This window comes from Hippocampus guttulatus, chromosome 12 (genome assembly GCF_054856545.1).
Source record: "Hippocampus guttulatus isolate MCC_2025c chromosome 12, RoL_Hgut_1.0, whole genome shotgun sequence".
In the NCBI taxonomy this organism is placed as follows: Eukaryota; Metazoa; Chordata; class Actinopteri; order Syngnathiformes; family Syngnathidae; genus Hippocampus; species Hippocampus guttulatus.
In genome coordinates, this window is record NC_141272.1 from 17,169,417 (window position 1) to 17,190,501 (window position 21,085).

The 21,085-nt window shown below is 40.0% G+C and overlaps 1 protein-coding gene across 3 annotated transcripts in view; it reads right to left on the reverse strand.

Moving 5' to 3' along the window:
• clcn2b (chloride channel, voltage-sensitive 2b) overlaps positions 1-21,085 on the reverse strand; it is a 95,364-nt gene that overhangs the window by 43,189 nt on the left and 31,090 nt on the right. For all 3 annotated transcript variants that reach the window (XM_086125982.1, XM_086125981.1, XM_086125980.1), the window contains exons 3-9: positions 9,031-9,162; positions 8,734-8,862; positions 6,683-6,816; positions 4,701-4,778; positions 3,373-3,451; positions 2,892-3,017; positions 1,973-2,057 (exon numbers count right to left, since the gene is read on the reverse strand). In XM_086125982.1, coding sequence (XP_085982108.1) covers positions 1,973-2,057; positions 2,892-3,017; positions 3,373-3,451; positions 4,701-4,778; positions 6,683-6,816; positions 8,734-8,862; positions 9,031-9,162 — 763 coding nt within the window. The remainder of the gene's footprint in view (positions 1-1,972; positions 2,058-2,891; positions 3,018-3,372; positions 3,452-4,700; positions 4,779-6,682; positions 6,817-8,733; positions 8,863-9,030; positions 9,163-21,085) is intronic.

Here is a 21,085-nt window from a genome sequence, read left to right on the forward strand (position 1 = left end):
GTGCCCATTTAATTTTCTTGTCATGACTGTTTGGTGCCTTCTACCATCTTTGTTACTGATTTATTGCTTTATTGTTGTATATATGTTAGTTGCTCCATGTACAGCACTTTGTATGCAGCGATGGCTGTTTGAAAGTTCTCTATAAATACAGTTGAGTTCAGTTCAGTTGAGAATTAATCTTGGGATTTTAGTGGATTTATTTGATTATACAATGTATCTTGATCAATTAAAAAAACAATAATAGTTTTTAAATTATTGAGGATTTTCTCTCCCAAGGCCAAAATCATACATACCAAATCGAATATAGCCATACACCCTCACTAACATTTGGTTATATGCCCCTAATCAAGTTTCACCTCGACCAGATGCTTCTTGAAGCCATCAAAAGCTTCTTGTCAATATCCTGTCTTGTTTGTTTTGTTTTCGCAGTCTCCAGCTGGAGAGTGGGCGTTCTCTCACGAGTCACACCTGTCTCGAATCTGGCCTCATTGTCTGCTTTAAAAGCCAAGCCACGCTGACAATAGGCTGTGAGATTATTAGACTTGCTCCCGACTCTCTGACCAAGTGCTTAATTTTCTAGACATTCTTGACATTTTTGCCTCAAAGCCTTGCCTCGTTAGTTTATAGTTTTTGGGTCTTGTATTTTCCTTGTTATGTATTCTTGTTGTATGTTCTCTGTGTATTGGATTTTCTTGTCCTTTAAATTGATTAGAAATGTTTGTTTCTCTCGTTCATTGCCTTTTGCAAGTGCTTTTCGTTTGTTCTTGCCTTTGCTGGTTCCTTGTTCCCAGCGTCCATCGTTGTACTTTGTCGGTCTTGCATTTTTGTTAATCAATATAATCTCTGTGTCTACAGTTTTGGAATCCTCATTCTGTCCGGACTTTGTCCAGACACTTGAGACTTATGACATAAGTATGGATGGATGTTTGACCACTCTTCTTGGTAGAATTCATCCATACATACATTTTCTACACTGCATATCCTTCTTAGGGTCACAGCTGTGCTGGAGCTTCGCCCAGCTGACTTGGAGCGAAAGTCGGGATACCCTTGACTGGTCGCCAGCCAAAAGAAGCTTGGCAGAAAAGGAAGACATTGAGATTTGTTGGTTTCATTGCCTGGACTTGTATTTTTAGAAGAGTTTAGTTAGTTTAGTTAATGACTTTAATACCCATGTAAATAAACTTAACCACAACTTCTGTTTAGAGTGTGTCAAAACCTCCGGTCAAAGTTTTTTGCTTGACCTTGACATGTAGGTTCTTCCAAAGAAGAAGTGTTTGCGATCCTTCTGTACCTCGCTTAGTTCAATGTTGTAAATGAGTCTCATTCAGGGTTAGGAAAAGGTCTCCCGGGCAAAGGAGGATATAAAAGCTATCCCTCAGTGACCTAGCAACTGTTAAAGGATAAGGATATCCATGTAAAATGACTCACATAGGTTTGACTGTTAATAGAATGAGAGAGAGAGAGAGAGAGAGAGAGAGAGAGGAGCTCGATTCCAGTTAAAACTAGAGTCATTCTAATAAGAAAACCGTAAACCATGCACATAAAAATGTCAAAATATGTAAAATAAGCATGTGTAAATCATAGGACTTTGGATGGGTAAAATTAAAATCAATTATTTGAGTTTGTGCAGGGTTTGGTTTGAACTTGGATTGTCTGGAGTTGAGCAATCTTTGAAAAGCAGTTCTTTTTCTGTTTTCATTCGGATTTATAGCACTCAAATTCAGCACTTCAGTAATCTGCTCATGTATGTTCATATGTGTCACGTCATCAAGCAGCAGGCCACTCAGCCGCCAAGGAAAACATTGTGAAATATTTTGCTTTCATGAAAATGAGATCAATAAAGAAACAAAACCGGAAAATAGTTAATAATTGAAAGGAAGAATTCACTGGTTTTGACCATCAACAATACTTTACTTCCAAATAAAATATGCAAGTATTAACATATTGTATTTTGTGAGCCAGCCAAACTCACCCAATGACAGCAAAAGCAGGCAGCTCCTGGAGGTCAAATGGGAAGTCGAGCCGGAAGCGAGTTTTAAAAAGGGCTGTAATGGTCTCTGAAAATGAAAAACAAACAAACAAACAAAAAAATTACATATATCGTACATACTGTATATCGTATATATAAAGAAAATGTTCAGCAGCAATTAAATTGGGAAAATACACAAACAAACAAAAATCTCTCTTAATTGTATGCAGTTCAATATACGGTGTACATTTGGGTTCCTAATTGAAGGTAGAGTGTGAGAAATACACAAAAAGTTCAGCTCATTATGTGTGCCATCTTGATTCTTTCCCATCAGCAGAGGAAATAACAACGGCATAATTAAACTGGCTGGAGGTTTGAACTTCCGAGTCACTCTCGATGATGAGATTAGCCGACTGTAATGGTTCACTGCATCTCATTTGCATACCAATGTTTTGTCTGAAGGGATCGTAAATAAATTTATATAGAACAAGATTTGTTTCCTTTCAACATTATATGATATATACAATACAGTCCAAGCCTTTCAAGTCGGGAGTCGTATGATTCGAGTTGCAGGCGTTCATTGAAATAGTTTTCAAGAAATGCATATCTGAAAATGCATCATTGTGTTGTCTTGGGACATGAGTATCACATAAGCAATGTACCGGTACCCTCAAACTTTCAAAGTGGCTGAGTAACATCTCCTGTGTCGACCTATACTGTATCTTAAAAAAACAAACAAACATATTTTAAGTCATTGGCTATGTTAAGTTGTATTGGATCCTTGAAACAAAAAATTTCCAAAATAAACCATTATAAGCCGCAAATGACATTATTGCGCTTGATGAGTAAATACAAATGCATACGTCCCGTTACTTACAACTATTAATGTAAACAAGAGGCAATACACTCATTTCTGTCTTACCTTCGTCTCTGTTCCAAACAGCAAGCACTCTGAAGATGAAGGCACTAAAGGTAGCAGCAAAGAAACCTCTCCAATAGTTCCTCACCGCAAAGAATGTCGATGTGACTTCAATACTGAACAACACACCTGAAAACAACACAGACAATGCCCATCCACATCATGAGAGATCAGTTTAGCGGCACGATGAAATGACTTAAGACATGACATGAGTTTAAATTTGAGTATGGCATTTAAAGCAACTACTTTGATTGTAATTACTGTCATAGAGATCAGCTATGGTATAAACATTAAGTGTCAATTGGAAAATGGCCAACACAGGGTAACAGTCATCCAACCGTCAGCTTGATGCCAGCCAAGAAAGTATAGCAAGTGCAGTAAAAGCGGTGGAATCAGAGGTGTTTTTGTGTTATGTTTAGCAATTTTGACATTGAATCCTTATAGGTTTTTATGAGATTTCCTGCACGCTTGGCAAGCAACTCACCTCCTATTGGCGCTGCAAAACAACAACCAACTCCCACTGCACAGGCTGCTGCAAGCATCTCGATGTTTCTCGACTCGTTCTGAATCACGCGCACAAACAGGCACACGCACACACGACACAAATGGTTATTGCAAATTCCAGTCAGTTTTTGATGTACATTTTTCTAGATTATTATGGTAAAAAAAAAAAGAAAAAGAAAATATCTGACGTATTTCTGTCATTGCATAAAGACATTGGAACCTCTCTTCGATATCACCTTAACAACTCTCATCCATAGAATTCCTAAATCCACTTATGGTTTCTGCCTGCATCTCCTTTGAGGAGGCACAAATTCCCCCCAGAGTTGCTTCTTGGAGGTATACCACCACCCTTGATCGAGCTTCCATTTTATCGACGCTCCACAGATTCTCAAGAGGGTTAATGGCAGGGGATGATGGCGACTGCACCATAACTGTTTTCTCCTATTATGGCCACAGCTTTGATGGAATTTTCTGCAGCAAGGGCCTTGGGTGCAGCCTTCTGAGCCAACCATCTCATTCCCCATTATTCTACTGCAAAACATCACTCCCCCAAAAAGTCCTTGCTGACATTGCAGCCTAGTATAGGATACAGCATAATGGCCAGCCAGCAACCATCCGAAAGCCCATCCATCTGGACCATTCAAAGTAACAGGTAATTCATCAGTGAATAAAATTGGAATGGAATTGTATTTTTAATCCCACTGCAAAGATGTTTCCTTGCGAGATTGGTTCGGGTGGCAGAAATTCACTGTAAGCCTTTGAATTTGGAGGACACGTGAGACACCAGCAGCTTCAAATACATGCTTGCTGCTCAGCGGTGGCTCTTGCACTGACAGAAACTTTCCGAATTTTCTCCGAGCTAAATTCATTAAACTCACCCGGAAAAATAATATTCAAACACATTTCAGATTTGTATCAGTAGTCTAAATTGACAGGATAAACTATGACGCCATTGTTTGATCAACTCTAAAACACTATTTGCCCATTCATTTGAAACACAGTGTAGCGTGGTGAGTGCGAACCTATGCTGCTTTTGTAGCATATATTTATTTACTTCCAGCAAAGTTGATTTTGAGTAGGGTATTCCGTATAGTCAATTAACCAGTGCACCAATAATGATAACCTGTAACCTGATAGGCTGTCCACAGTAATAACCGCTGACCCTGAAAAGACTAAAAGATACTAATGATATGGGTTAAATGATGGCAAGACTACTACACTAAAAAGTGCTCAAACAGCAAATGTCTTGTATCTGCAACTGTCTAAACATATATTTTGTGACTTGCGAGAATAAGATTGACAAGATACCTCATAAATTCCTCCGAAAAGAGACATGAATTTGCTGAGGAGCGCTGCACACAAACTGGCAATGTGGACAAATGGACCCTGGAGAGGAAAAAGGCACAGTGATAAGAATTTTGTGTGTGTGTGTGTGTGTGTGTGTGTGTGCGTGTGTATACATACACGCACACACACACACACACACACTATATACATATATATATATATATATATATATATATACACACACACACACACACACACACACACACACACACATATATAACAAACAGAAACAAATATAAAGGAAGTAAAATGACAGCATGAGTATGAATCGAGAAAGGAAGAGCCTGCACTCAATACAGAAAATACATGGCATAAGGCAGTTTACAGTATTGGTGTAGTAGAGTGTTCTCGTCTCTAAAACGACTGGAACAATAAGGCAAATTCCTTTACATTTGTTGAAGACTGACATTTGGATTTGACATAAAAGAAATGAGACAAGAGATCAACCTTATCAGCTTTCCTTTATTTTCAGGTATTTGCATTTGGTTTTTAGAAAACCTGAACAACAACACCTGTTTGAATCCAATGTGAGCAAAAGTGTTGCAAGGTGTGCCCGATTGGTACGTGCCGAGTTGTGTGAGTGTTCAAACAATGTCTTTGCTCAATTTGTCATGCGGGTTTTGCCAGTGAAGATTACATTTGTAATAGCTGGAGGTGTCACCAACATGGAATGCAAGCAATTGTGGCACTGACCGAAGATTGAAAATCTGTCACAGCCATTGCACAAACATTGAGCAGAGCCAGTACAATCATCACATGGCATGTCATTAACTCATTCACTCCCAAAGACGTTTTTAAACGTCTTTTCAGACTTGGTCCAGAAATGGCTGGTACTGAATGAGTTAAGAGGAAAGTGGCCCCTTGTGTTCTTGGTGACAGGCATTGAATGGCTAGAGTAACCGCTAGACCATAGGTGTCAAACTCAGGTCCTGGAGGGCCGCTGTCCTGCATGTTTTCCAAGTCGCCCTGTTGCAACTCACCTGATTCAAATGATCAGCTCATCAGCAAGCTCTGTGGAAGCCTGACATTGAACCTGTTCATTTGAATCAGGTGTGTTGCAACCAGGACCTGAGTTTGACACCTATGCGCTAGACCAAGGAACACAATGAAAGAAACATTTTTAGACCTGAAAGTATCACAATCCACTGTTCACATAAAAATTCACTCTTATATCAGGAGGGTGTTAACATGAGTTGCAAGAAGAATAGCAAATCCAGGTTGGGTTTTTTTGCGCTTTAATTTTCCAGCAAAATTAAAAGGCTCAGGCTTACTGTTCCAATATTTATGGGGGGCACCGTTTAGTCTTCAGGCAAGACTGTGTGCAAGTATTTGAAAGACTTTTCTTCGTTCCAAATACCTCAAAATCGACATAATGTTACTGTAGTCATGCATGCACCAATGCATTTGTTCAGAAGATAAACAACATCTGCATAACCGCGTTGCATATAATACCAAGCATCCCTTTGCCTCCCACTGGGTTTATAAAGCGTCTCTCGTGAAAGAGTTTTTCAACTTGTCCCCCGCTCATTTCTGTGGACTGGCACCTGAGCATATGTGCCTGCGGTGTGCCACTTGTGAATCATTTGTAATTCATGCTACAGGGAGACTGGAAAGTAGGGTACATATCTAGGGTAATGCTGCGCCTTACAAAAAGATTTCATAAACAATTTTGACAAAAGTTTGAAAAGTTGTTATAGGCCGAAACAGAGGTGAATTGAACAATCGAATAGGGGATACGTTTTCGACAAGCCTTCCACAATGGCGACCCATCCCATGAGTTTTTAAATTAAACGAGTCAGATAGATGTGTGCGTATTCACTCCAACAACAGTTGCTCTTAAACTGTTTCCACTGTGCCCGATGTCAATTCACAACAACTGGGCTTGACCAAAGTTTTGTTCTTCGGGGCTGACAAGTGTGGGTCACGCAGTGTGTAATTGTTACCTCCTTGCCCAGCGGCATTCCACTGCCCAGGGCACAGGTTAGGCCGATGACTTTTGCCACAAACGTTTTGAAAGTGAGGTACTCCTTCAGCACCACTCCTCGCAAGATGGTCTTCATTTCTGGAATACCTGAACCTGGAGTGCGCAGAGAAAGTGGAAAGAAAAAAAAAGAGAAACATCCACCATTTACAGTAGACGCCATCATTAAAGTGACTGTATGTAATGTGACACATTTTAATCTGAAGGTAAGTATTTATCTTGCCTCTGGGCTACTTCTCAAAAAAATAGCTATCAGACAGAGCCATGATTTCGCTGTTAAATTCATTCACGCAGACTGTTCATTTGTTTCACGCGACATGAGGCCGCCTTGAGTAGAAATCTCTATGAAATAAGGAAATCGAGGAGCGTCCGCTCATTTCCCCAAAATATTTCTACCTCCTCCCGCCTCACTTCTCTGCGATTCTGAAATGAGCCACGACATGTGGGACCACATTTACTTCTGTAAACATTGTGCAATGTAACAATGGTTTGTGTGTATGGCACCTGACGTCATGTTTTGTGCGCACGCGTGTCACATCGCGGATGTGTTTCGTTCATGAGAATCAATGTCTATCTTCCTTTTTTTAACCCAATTTAAGTTTATGCCACAGCCCCGAATTAAAGCATTGGCAATTTCCAAAATCTATTTACATGTCTGCAATGGTAAATGGTGAAAAAAGAAAAAAAACTACTGGAACATAGAAGCTCATTAACATAATATTGTTATGCATGAATTGATGGATATTTTTGTACCATTTTACAAAGAAAATGAAAGAATTCGAAATGGTATCAGATTATTGGCTACGCTAACACTTTTTAAATGTTTACTGACTTGCTTTTTCAGTTCCTCCAGTACTTTTAGTGGTCAAATATAGTAATGAATTTCTCAAGTACTAGTAGGACAGGGGAAATCAATTTGAATTCTAATTTACAAAACACTAAAAAACTTAAGATTCCTATTCTTTGGCCATTTTTTAATGATGTGATCTAATTAATTTGTTTAGCACTGAAAATATTGACAGTACCATAGGTATCTCGACCTTGTAATTTCCTCTTCTTATATATAGTAAATTCCATCCATCCATCCATCTCTCCATTTTCTGATCCTCTTTATCCTCACAAGGGTTGTGGAGGGTGCTGGTGTCTATCCCAGCTGTCTTCGGGCAGTAGGCGGGGGACACCCTGAACCAGTTGCCAGCCAATCGCAGGGCACACAGAAACGAACAGCCATCCGCGCTCACACTCACACCTAGGGACAATTTAGACTAGAGTGTTCAATCAGCCTGCCAAACATGTTTTTGGAATGTGCGAGGAAACCGGAGTACCCGGAGAAAACCCACGCAGGCACGGGGAGAATATGCAAACTCCACATAGGAAGGCCGGAGCCGCGATTGAACCCATGACCTCTGCACTATGAGGTTGACGCGCTAACCACTGGACCACCGTGCCGACTACATAGTAAGTTGTCTTGCTAAATTTTAATGGCAAGGCATTGCACTTAAAAGTGATCTAAATAAAAGAATAAATAATTATGTTGCAAAAACAACACTGGAAAACAACAGGACACCAGAGCCACACAAGCACAGCCTGACCTCTGCATGAGGGTTCAGGCACTGTTACTTAGTTGTCTTTCATCTACATTACGTGGAGCAGGAAGACAGTGCGACACTCTGTGAGGAAGGGATGCAATGAGTCGCAAATAAGACATGATGGGGCAAGGACAGGGTCAGGAGCACTGCAGTGCTGGAGTGTGGTGGGAGGATTCCTTAACTCACTGTGATGGATAACGTCGAATTGAAAAACAGGAGAGACTCTTGGGGTTATGGATCACTCAACAATTATTCAATTGAAAGATAGCTACTAACATGACCATTTTTCAATCGCTAGAGTAGCACAGGATAGTTAAATAGTTACTTATGTACGAGCAAAGCATAAGTGACAAATTATTTGAAGAACTTGTGGAATGGAAAAATGCGTTAACATGTACATGTCGATTCTTGTATTTAATCGTACCAACAGCCTGCGGAGCGAGTATCTGAGTGAAGCCAGCTGAGAAGGTGATGAGGACGACAGGGTATGTGACCCAGGCCAGATATTGCAGGAAAACATTGCTGTCCAGGCCACCATACATCCACTTCTGTGCTGTGGAAACACATCCACAAATGTAACCAACACCACAACTAAAAACAGACACGTATTGGAAAAGGAAGAGCATTCATGGTATTTCTAAAGGTTGTGTATACACCCGTTCAGAAAACATGATTTCACTCTTGTTCCTTTGTGCAGGTCGATCCGTTCAACATGTCTCACCCTGAAGGCAGATGGCAATGCAGAAGTCCACCACCCAGCTGACCAGCGCCATGAGGAGTCCCAGCAGGATAAGAAAGATCCAGTCCTCCCCGACCCGCGAGATCAAGAACTTCTGGCAGCGAACAGTGCAAACTAAAGGCAAGACAAGAAGATGGCATGCTCAGGCTCAAAGCTCACACAGAGTACAAAAACTCTGCCACATTCAGGAAAATCCACCTCAATTTTAGACATAAGTGAAAGTTCATTTTATCAGCAGCTCTTTCTGTCTGATGATGATGATGGTGGAAGCTACCTGGTGTAAAGCACAATAAATGTTCAGCTAATGATCACATCTATGTACATTATTTTCTGCAAGAAATGTAAAAGTCTCGTATTAAGTGATTGTATGTGGAGGTGCATTTAACCACCTGGCAATTTATGAATTGTGTTTTTAGCTACACTTGGGAAATATTACGAACGAGATCAAGGTCTGTATGTCAGTTGTTTGCACTTTTTTCCCCTTTCTTTGGACAGATACCTTTGAATAATGAGTTCCCCCTGATTCTGTGGAACCACACTCCAGACCAGGGCTTCTGCAGTAAGACGTGACCCCAAAAATGTTGAGGAAAGCCTGCTAGAATATCTGAACTTTATTCAAGTTTCTGAAAAGCACTTGGTACGAGGCATGTGCTGATTTTCATGAGGGATGAGTTGGAATGCAATTGGTTCATTCGGAATACAGCCATGTCCCGGGTCCCTTATTATCTACAATATAATACATGCTGATTTATATAGCGCTTTCACAACAGCGGCAGCTGTAACAAAGCGCTTAACAAAACAGTTAACATAAAGTAAAATAATAAACACAACACGTAACATAAAACACGGACAGTCGTGCAGTCCAAACCACTTTTCCCTCACATGCTTTGTTGTTTAGAGCAGTTTGAGATGAAAGAGGAGAGCATCAAAGTGTCCTTTCACCAGTGGATCAGAGACGTCATGCTCAAAATGTGCACACGTCGGCTACAAGCTAAGTTTCAAAGTCAACAAGAAGCTATCTGACTTATACTTTCACTTTCCCTCTCTAAATAGCCATCCCTCCATTTATTGGTCCGCTGGGGTGTTGAAGCCCATCCCAGCTGCCTTCGGGCAGTAGGCGGGGGACACCCTGAACCGGTTGTCAGCCACTCGCAGGGCACACATAGACGAACCATTCACACTCACAACCGGGCTCACCAGTCGATCAACGGGCTACCCCCCTCTCTAAACATTTCCTTGAAATTTGAGTTGAGTTGTATATAGGTCACAATGTTTGACAATTTTATATTTCACAAAACATGGCAATTTGAAGAGGGGTGTGTCAACTCCTCATGTTAACTGAGGATCCAAGATCCAGCAACTCTTTTGGGGGTTTTGTAACATACCTTGGTGGTCATGGTGAAGTTTTCATCGGATGGTGGGTGGCTTCATAATTTGTGGTCAAGGGCAAATATTGCAATCACTAAATAGCCAATTAAATAAATATCACTAAGCAGAATGTAATAAAGTATTCTCATGATGAAAAGTTAATGTGCGAGAGAAAACACAAGGGCTCATTTGGAGTATGCGCAAAAAAAAAAAATCAACAAAAATGTGCTCGCATATCTGATTAAAACATGTTGACCAGCACAACTCATGATTTAATTTGTGAGGACGCTCATTATGTTAATGATTTCTCACAATTATTAGGGAACAGACACATATCAATATGCAACACTTTATTTCTATAAATCTCTGCCAGTGTTCACATTTTCAAATGACCATTTTGACAACATACCGAGAAAATCACAATGTCCAATCACTGTTGAGCTATTTTTAGAAGAGACCTGCGAGTTATTCATGTGGTCGGCAGCCACCATGTTGGAGACCACTGCTTAAGAATCTGTTTGGATGCATTTTACTCAGTACCCTTGTTGATGAAACATTTCAAGAATCATGAAAAAAAAATCTATTAATTAAGAAGACATTTTTCTTGCAACCAATCTAGAAAAATTATTGAAATACCAATCCCTTGTATAAAGTCCATTGGGATCTATCGCAATCACGTGTTGGAATCGGTCACAGCGAGTATTGTCGTGCATGTAACAGTTAGGGTACATGCGTGAGTGATTCGTCATCAGGTTTAAGTGCTGCAGCAAAACAGTTTGACGATGACTCATCGGATGTGCATGCACACGCGATATTTCAAAGCAACACTAATACACACTGTAATACTGTCGTTTTACTCTCCCCATCACCAACGTCTGTCCTCATTTCCGTTTTTCTACAGGGAAATCAGTCTTGGGAACAGCAGGTGGCTCCATGAACGAATGACAGGCACCACCTTTTTTATTTGTTCTTTCCCAGGCCTGCTCTTCTGTAGCACGGATAACAAATGCGTATGTAAGCTCTCTTGACACTGATCAGAAATTGTTCACCTGTTTTCACATGAATTGATGGCTAACCAAATGAATGTTAATTTGTACATCCATTACCAAAAAATAGCTGTATATTAATTCAAGACTCTAATTTGTCCATGGGTGTCATTGTTATGTGCCTAGACTTGGCTGTCAAGCATTCAAAAGTCAGCTGGGAAAGGCTCCAGCTCATAGGCAGGCCTGATGTGTACATAATAGATGAATGGATCTATCGAGTTATTTCTTGTTCGTAAGCGCGTTACCTTTTTCCTCACTGTGAACTCAATGCTCTATTGGACTGAGACATGACACTTGGCCATTGATTTTCTAATTTTATTTGGCCATCAAAAAGTCTTGAGTTGATTATTGCAGCAAGACCCCTAAATTGTATGAAGGGAGAATGATTTCTATGTGCAAAATGGCTGCTACAACTGGCTCACTGCAGTTTATTGATTATGTGGCAGTTGACAGAAGTAACAAGATCAGACGTGTGAAAGCTCCAATCACAAGTCGGTCCATGCCAACTTTGTTTTCAAGTGCCACTATGCACAAATGATGAGCAAAAATACCGTTTGCAATGTGAGATCGTATGTATCAGCTGCGCACAAAACAGGATGCTCGGACCATTTTCCCCTACAAAGAGGAGACTGAAAGGAGAAACCTATCAAAACAAACAACAACTCAAAAAGGCTGCGTTGAAAGACCGGATAAGCATCGCAAAATAAGAATGCAAAAGTTTGGTGATGCAGTCCTTTTTTTCATCATCATTTTTAACATTATTTAATTGTGTCTATTTTAAGTTTGTTGTGTGTGTTGTTAAATCACATTTTTGGAGAAATTTATTTGATAAAATCCAACATCAAAAACAGACATGTCATCTTGAAAAGAAATTTAAAATAAAAATAAAACACACTGAATAAGTGTACGATGCACTAACATTACTTGACGCATAAACAACGAACTGAGGACGTGCCTGGTATGTTCACGTAACATTAAGAGTTATTCAGATAACTATAGCATAAAGAACATGCTAACATGTTTACTAGCTAGCTAACAGTGTCACTGCAAATCACGAAATCCAATGAAATCTTCATCCTCTGTGTCACTTTTAAACAACTCCGCCAACTCCGGAGGTAGAAGATGTGGTGATTCCTTTTCTACATCGCTTACGTCAGACTCGTTGTCGACTTATCAATACAGGCCTAGTGCGCCCTGTTGAGGTTCAATGTGAAAATACATGTGAAATGACATAATAATGTGTCAATAATTTCACATAAAAGTCACTCCAGAGTACAAGTCGCACCACCGGCCAAACTATGAAAAAAAATGTGACTTATAGTCTGGAAAATACGGTAATCAAAAATGAATTGTTGATTTCTTGCCTCATGTTGAGCTTCTGAAACTTGAATGCTTTCAGTTTGCAGCATAATACAGAAACTGGCCTCACTTGTTCCAGTGGCTTAAGAGAGGTGTGTGTATGCAAAGAAGTTAAAATTTAACACATTTGCATCTACCAAGTGATAGGTGTGTTTCTAAATGGAATAGCTGATTTGACATCTGTCATGCAAGCCAAGGTCAGTGGTTGGGCGTTTCCCTGGTTTGTCTGCTTGCTCAACAAGCTGCCGCACAGAACAAGTTGTGCCTGGGTGGCTGCACGTCACGCGCAGGCTAATAGCGACCGGCTCAGAATCGTAGTGGGAGAAGCAGCTGCCGTCTGGCACAGTGTGACTGCCGCCTTTGTCAGAAACAATTGCTTGAGTTACGCCTCCCCCTTCCCTATTTCAACCGATGTGTTTTTGTGAGCACAAGTGAAGATTGAGCGGTATTTTGCCAATTAAATGCAAAGTCATCGGTCTTGAAAATGAAAACAATAGATTTAAAGTATTTGGTCTGAGCATACCAAAAATGGTGTCCACTTCTTCTGAATGGTGTGTTTGAATCGTTTTGTTGATATTTGACACATCTGCAGGTTTTACGGCTAATCGATGGAGAGAGTCGAAATAAGTTCTCATTTGACAGGTAGCGCGACACTGAAGTTTTGAAACTATTCTGCCCTCCTTTCACTCTGCATTATAGAAGCAGAAGACTTTCAGGTGGAGTGCAGAGGGAGAAATGTCAGACAGTAATGCACCGTGTATGCAGTGATAAAGTATACCTTGAAAGGGCTTAAGAAGCAAATCAATATCTTTCCAGTCAGCATTTCTAAATCTGCTCCATTGTGAGGTTTCTGCTTATTCCATCGGAGCAATTCTTTGACCTGTCACCGGTTTGTGTGGTGCCAAAGCAAAGTCCAAATTTGCATCTGCCTTGTTTCTATGAAATTTTTAGCATGTGCAGGCAGGACGTCTTTCTTTCGACATTAAAATGTAAGATGAACAACAATGAGTAAGCTTTTTTTTTTTTGAACATGCATTTGTGTTACATGTCTTCATGCAGGCAATATCTCAAAGATATTGCTGCACATGTGCGCACTCACAGACAAAATCACACACTAACCTGCAGATGAATTGCCCTTTTTATTCTTGGAGGCATGCAATAAGAATCATGGTCCTTCCCAATCTCTCATTACCTGCTGATCTCCCTTTGCCCTTCTCCGTGCGATCACTCCAAAAACTGTTCTGCCTTTCTCATGTCTTTCTTACCCATAGGTAACCGCTCGACAATCTTGTTCTTTGCACCTTTCTTACTTGCTTCATATGTTCAATTTAGGGCTTAAATTGGTCCTTGAGTAATTACAATACTCCAGTTATAAAAACTCAAGGCATTTTTTCTGCTTATTTACATGTACACTGTCATACTAAACATAATAGTAAAAAGGCCAACATCAAAATAAACCTTACCTTACCAAATAATACATGGACATCGGTGCCTTGGTACGATTTTATTTTGTTCCATTGCAACGCGTCACGATGTAACGGCTGACTTGACTCGTTTTCTGCACTGTGTTTATTGACGTCACAAACTGTTGCGACAGAGAACAACAATACAATAATCCCCTCCAAAAGTGTGCGATTACTAATTAAGGGTGCTTAAAAAAAGAACACTTGATTACGCTAATATTGTATTGTACGGTGCCTGCTGCCAGTGTGTAGCGCGAGGGGCTTGCAGTGCTAGTGGCTGGCTGCACTGACGTTCATAGACCTACAGTAAATAACTCTGCACACTTTGATGTTGACAGTCTGACATGGTTGACATTCACCGTTTTTAAGAAACCAGACTTACTTAAGTATGTTGTTTTAGCTGGCAAAATCCTGGTTCTGATATCACTTCATCTCATAGACCAAAATCTAAGGGGAGAGATTTAACGAAATTCTCACAAATATTTTTTAGACATGAAAATAGCGTGCTACTGTGCATAGTTTAAATTTAAATATTAAATGTTGATTATCTAAAAATGAAAATAAGTTGGCTGCTCATTAAAATTTGGGTGGAAAGTGAAAGTATTTGGGGGGGGGGGGGCTTCTGTCTCTTTCTGACCTTTCAGTAGGATATTCAAGTACCAAAATATTTGATAGCTGCAGCCCTACTTAATTTATTTTGTCATCTCTCTCCACAGAGACTTGTACTGTGCATTATTGAGTTTTAGTGGTAAAAATGCTGAGCAAGTGTGTCCGTGGTTGTTTTAGAAGACCAATTGGAACTAACTGGATGGTTATCTGAACCCCCGTTAAATTGGGGACCAATAAACATCACCTGCCCCTGATAGAATCTACCCCTCCCCCCCAAAAAAAATTGATCTCTGCTACCTTTGGCATCTTAGACATTCAATCAGTGTGGTTCTTCATTAAACTGAGAATAACCTCATAAAGGCTGAAGAGAATAGTTTACAATTGGCGGGTATCTGACAAGAACTATATTGTATGCTGTCCAGTAAGCACATAAGACAAGTCAGTGTGGTAATAAATGAAAACAAATAACAGTTGTAGTAGTCCTCAGTCAAACGCCTCTCTTTAAGTGCTGCCTTTGGTACGCTTCACACAACAACAGAGCCATTTCCTCCCGATTATGTCAATCCCTACACCTCCTTTCGCTTGATGTATTTTCCATGCTAATGAGATCTAAAAGGCGGTGATGTTTATGCAAATGTTGTGTAATGGCGTAGGTGTTGGTCTCAGATGAGCAAGCAAAATGCCTCTTTTGACATTCAATCAAATCTGTTTACTTGTCAATTTACAGCAGTTATGGCCCCGGTCTTATGATTGCAGTAGTAAAAGGTTTGCTAGATGAAGTGCAATGGACATGTACACATGATTATAATGAGAGACAAATTTGAAGAGATTAGCCTGTTTTGTAGATCACAACATTTGCAATATCATTAATTTTTGCATTACGCCCTTCTCATTAAACTCACCGCTTCAACATTTCCAGTGTTCAACTATTAATGGTTAATGTATCAATAACTGTATAAGGATTGTTAAGCCTATAGAGTGTTTGAATAGTCTTGCTATAGTCACAGTTTGACCCGAGTGTCATTGATTCACAGGTTAACCAGTTGGCAGTAAGAAATGTTGTTCATCCTTAGACATCCGACCGATTAAAGTCACAGTAGTCTTCCAATTGATGTCTACGAGAGTCCAGTTTAGACGCACAACACGTGAACCAAAAAAATCTCACTCTCTCCATTTCCCCCTCCCTATCCTTCAATTCATCCAGCCATTTTTCGCTCCCTCTCTCTTTTACTCACACTCTTTGTAGCCTTCCCACACAACAAACACTAACTTCTCATCTCTACTGTTGCAGTGTCAGCGTTTCCGCACTGCAGTCCTCTGCAGACCTTTGTTGAAATACACTTGAATATGCTTATTATTCCTAATCAATTTAAAGTAAAGACCGTATGCTGTGTTGTCCATACGTAAAAGGTGGTGCTGATATTGATATAGTCAAACATTGATATACAGGTATATACAGTACATACATATATATATATGTGTGTGTGTGTGTGTGTGTGTGTGTGTGTGTGTGTGTGACACACACACGTGGTACGATTGTCTGTTCTTATTCTGCGGTCATGAGCAATGTATGGTTAATCATGATTGTCTGCAATTTATGCCGAATCAGGCGTATTCATCTCTCCTATCCCTCATTCTCTTTTCTCTCAAACGCACACATGCACATAAAACAGAGCATTCTCTTTTACTTTCCATTAGAACTTGGGGCAAGCTGTAATAAGGCCAGGATGAGAAAGTTAGTCAACACACAGAGGAAAGACTATGGAGAATGTGCAGAAAAAAAAATTATGCTGACTGCAAAATTATTAGAGGCCATGAGGTGAACAAATGCATGCAATTCAATTTTTATTATTATTATTGTAGTAATATTTATACTACTAATTTTTGATGGGCCGACACATTTCCAAGATAAATTTCATGCTCTTTGATGTAAGACTTCTATCGGCAAGTTAAAAAAAAGAAAAGGTGATTGTTTCAGTTTACAACTTGTTTTGTCAACTCCACCTGTACCATCCAACCATCCATTTTCTAATGGATGGATTGCCAGCCAATCGCATAGCGCACATAAACGAACAACCATCCGCGCTGACACTCTCACCTCGAGACAATTTAGAGTGTTCCATTAACCTGCCATGCATGTTTTTGGAATGTGGGAGGAAACCAGAGTTCTATCCATACCTTTGGTGATTAATTTTGTCTCGTATTCTCAAAATTGTGACGCGTTACGGGACTCAGTAACCAGAACAATATTACAAAAGCAACTTGTTATATTCCTTTGTTCCTGCCGAAATGTAATATATTAGAGTAAGGCATTAAAATGTTACCCCCAATACTGGCTGTGAGACATGCAGAATGTGGCTTGGTATCGTCTTGTTTAAATAAGCAGGCATGTCACTGAACCGTTGCTTGGACGACAGCATATTGACGGCCAGAATGCAAATCCTGTCGGACAGCGGTGTCAAATCCACGTCCAGGAAGTAAACCCTGGCCAAGTTTACGCAAGGATGCTGGTTCTCAATGCAGTGCCACATGAAGGATTTATGATGTCACGCATCCGCTTTGGTTTTCAGCTATGCCGCTTAGATGCAGAAGTTTCTCCAAATTCGTGGAATCTTTTGTTTTTTACATGGACCACAGATGAGGGAATTTCAAATCAATTTTACGTCTACTCAAACAATTGGATTATTTGCTCACGAGGTTGTTCACTAAATGGTTAATCTCACCCCCATCTCTTTAGTTGCTAACAACTCAGCCTTTCGGAAATGGTCGTTTCATACCTAATCATGACGTTCACCCTCATCAGTTGAAAATTCACTATTTTGTATTTGGAGTAGTTGAAAATTATTTGCCCATCATCATATTTCGTTTTTGTTTACATTTGACACAAATTGTCTTTTTGTGGAGTGTGGCTGTCATTATTATGTCCCAAAGCAAGTGGGAATGCAACATTTCTTATGCAAAAAAATTAAAGATTAATAATGAGGGAGCAGCAAGGCAGGTTTAATGAGGAGTTGGAAGTTAAAGGGGCAATTCTTTGTTTACCAGAGATAAAGTCCTGGGCTGGCGCTTCTAGAACATATGGATACCCTGACCCTGAAGGACAGACAAACCAAAGATCATAGTTATCACAAGCAGGCACAGTATGTGTAGTTGCAAACGTAACAGATTGCAAGCCATCACAAAAAAATACGTGATGAAAGATACTTGTTCATCCAATGCATGTTTGAAAAAAAAAAAGACAAAAAAATAAATTCAACGATTAGTTTGTTATTGCAAACAATATATGACTGGGACATCATGAGGAAGATGGTTTTAGCCTTCATGGGAAAATGTCGCTTAGAATTAAAGGTCCTTTGTAATTGGCAGAACATAGTCACTTATTTTATAGGTCTGCACTAGAAATCCACCATAGTGTTACACTATAGCAGTGTTTCTTAACCTGGGTTTGATCGAACCCCAGGGGTTCGGTGAGTCGTCTTTGGGGTTCGACGGAGCCTCTGCCATGCAGAGTGAGACACACACGACTCAACTTGTTAATTAGTTATGACACGCCTGCTTGGCCATCACTGGCTGCAGATGATCACATGACATTGCTTGTCCAATCAGTGCTGTGTGAAATTTAGTTCGCTTTGTAGTCAACATGTAACTGTCGTGATATTACGTCATACAAAAAAAAAAAGTATACGAATCTCCTGAAATTTTATTTACTTTTTTCTGTTTTTAATCAATGTGTTTATTTTTTATATCTTGAATTATATCGATTTATTTTTCATTCATGAAGGGTTCGGTGAATGTGCATATTAACTGGTGGGGTTCGGTACTTCTAAAAAGGTTAAGAACCACTGCACTATAGCACTATCCATCCCATGAGTCAAATGTCCACAAAAAAGTATTTAAAAAAATAGTAGGTGACCTAAAATGAATGATAGGGATGTGACTGCACTTTACGCGCTACAAAAGTGCTTCCCTGCCTCCCTGTGTCAAGTCTGCCACTGAGGATAAGTTGTGATTTCCTTTTTTTTTTTGTGCACATCAGTATGTGAAGAGAGAATAAAACAGAATATACGTTTGTAAATAAGAACAATTTGAACGCAGACTTGAAAGGCTTTACACTGTTTCCAACTATTGATTTTTGATTGAATATATCTAAAAAATATTGTATTGAAATAACTGAAAAACACCAAAAACAAAATAGATACCATTCATAAAAATATTGCCTTTGTCGAACTAATGTATGGCTAGAGTTACAATCAAGATTAAAAACTTACTGTATCTGCAATTACAGTGTTTTCATGGGCAGATTTTCCTTAATCAATGCTGACTCATCACATAAACCAATATTACTGTAGCCAACGACCCGGTAATTCATGAGAGGCTTGGGTGTGTCATCATTATGATCTCAGCATGGTCACCGCTTTTTAATTCTAGGTCGAAAAAATGGGCTCCATATCTTTTATTTCCTCTGTCTAGGGTGGAATGAAGCAACCTCGTAGATGAAGCATCAAAAACTTATTAAAACACTGTTGTTTTTCAAATTTGTAACAGAGGGACAACATTAGTACGCTCTTGGGAAAGTGACCCAACTCTACAGGTTTATTACAAATCATGTCAAATAATGACAAAATATGCAATAGACAGGGTATAACAGAATGGTTTATTAAACTACAACAGGGACATACTAAGTCTTCTAAGTGGGAACATGATGTTTCAGCTTCCAATTGGTACATGTATCCATCCATTATCTGAGTCACTTCATCCTCACGAGGTTTGCGAGGCATGCTGGAGCCTATCCCAGCTGTCTTCGGGCAGTAGGCGGGGAACACCCTGAACCGGTTGCCAGCCAATCACAAGGCACACACGAAAAAAACATTCCCACTCACACTCACACCTGGAGACAATTTAGAGTGTTCCATGAACCTGCCATGCATGTTTTTGGAATGTGGGAGGAAACCAGAGTATCCGCAGAAAACCCACGCAGGCCTGGCGAGAACATGCAAACTCCACACAGGGAGGCCAGAGCCGGGATCGAACCCACGATCTCTGCACTGTGAGGTCGATGCGCTAACCACTGGACGACCCAATTGGTACATGTTTTTCGGAAATTGTTTTACAATACTGTATGTTAAAATATTCTCACAAAATGTCAATAGTCCGGGGCCCGGTGGTCGGCTCGTTGGCACGCCGGCCTCACAGTGCCTGCGTAGGTTTTCTGCAGGTACTCTGGTTTCCTCCCACATTCCCAAAGCATGCGTGGCAGGTTAATGGAACACTCTAAATGATTTCGAGGTGTGATTGTGAGGGCAAATGTTTGTCTGTGTTATTGGCTGGCAACCGGTTCAGGGTGTACTGCGCCTCCTGCCCGAAGACAGCTGGGATAGGCTCCAGCACACCAATAACCCTTGTGAGGATTAAGCGGATCCAAAAATGGATGCATGGATAGTTATAACTTATCATAAATTTAACTAAAACAAACAAACAAAAACGAACCCAATCTGAAAATCAATTAAAATGAACTCTATTTTCAAAACAAACAAACTCAAAGCAAATTAAAAGCCAACTATGATGAAAATTCCAAAACATATAACCCTGCTTCTAAGTTGTTTATACAGTACGATCTCGATGTAAATACCTACGTAGTCAAACCCAACCCTTAGCAAAAATGAATGATTTGGCGTCACTGTTGCAACTTTCCTTAGAAACCACATTTAATCGTAGGATCGTAATAGATTTTAGTTGTGCATTTTATTCTATAGTAATACCTCTTTCATGCAACCTCATGTAACCTAACAGCATGACAATAGGTCCACTGTAGTGACCGCTGTCCCTGAAAGGGTTCAAAAATAAACCCCACCCTCCCCCTCAAAAAAAGCCAACAACAACTGAACCACACTGTGCACTAGAAGCTGTCAAACAGAATGACACTTCGGGCTCAGTTGGCAACTTTGGACAAGAGTAAATGACAGCACCATCATATAAATCTTCACAACAAGAATTGTTCTGGGTGCATTTTGGCTCAACCTGACAGCATTGGATTACAAAAGTCAATGTAAGCCAACAATGTGGATCAAGGACTCTCTCAATGCCGACACACACAGCGAATTTAGAAAAGCGCCAGAACCGCTATCATGAAACTTTGCCCCAACAACAAATCAACAGGTGTGCGCAAATGCTCCACGTGGCACTGACCCAAAT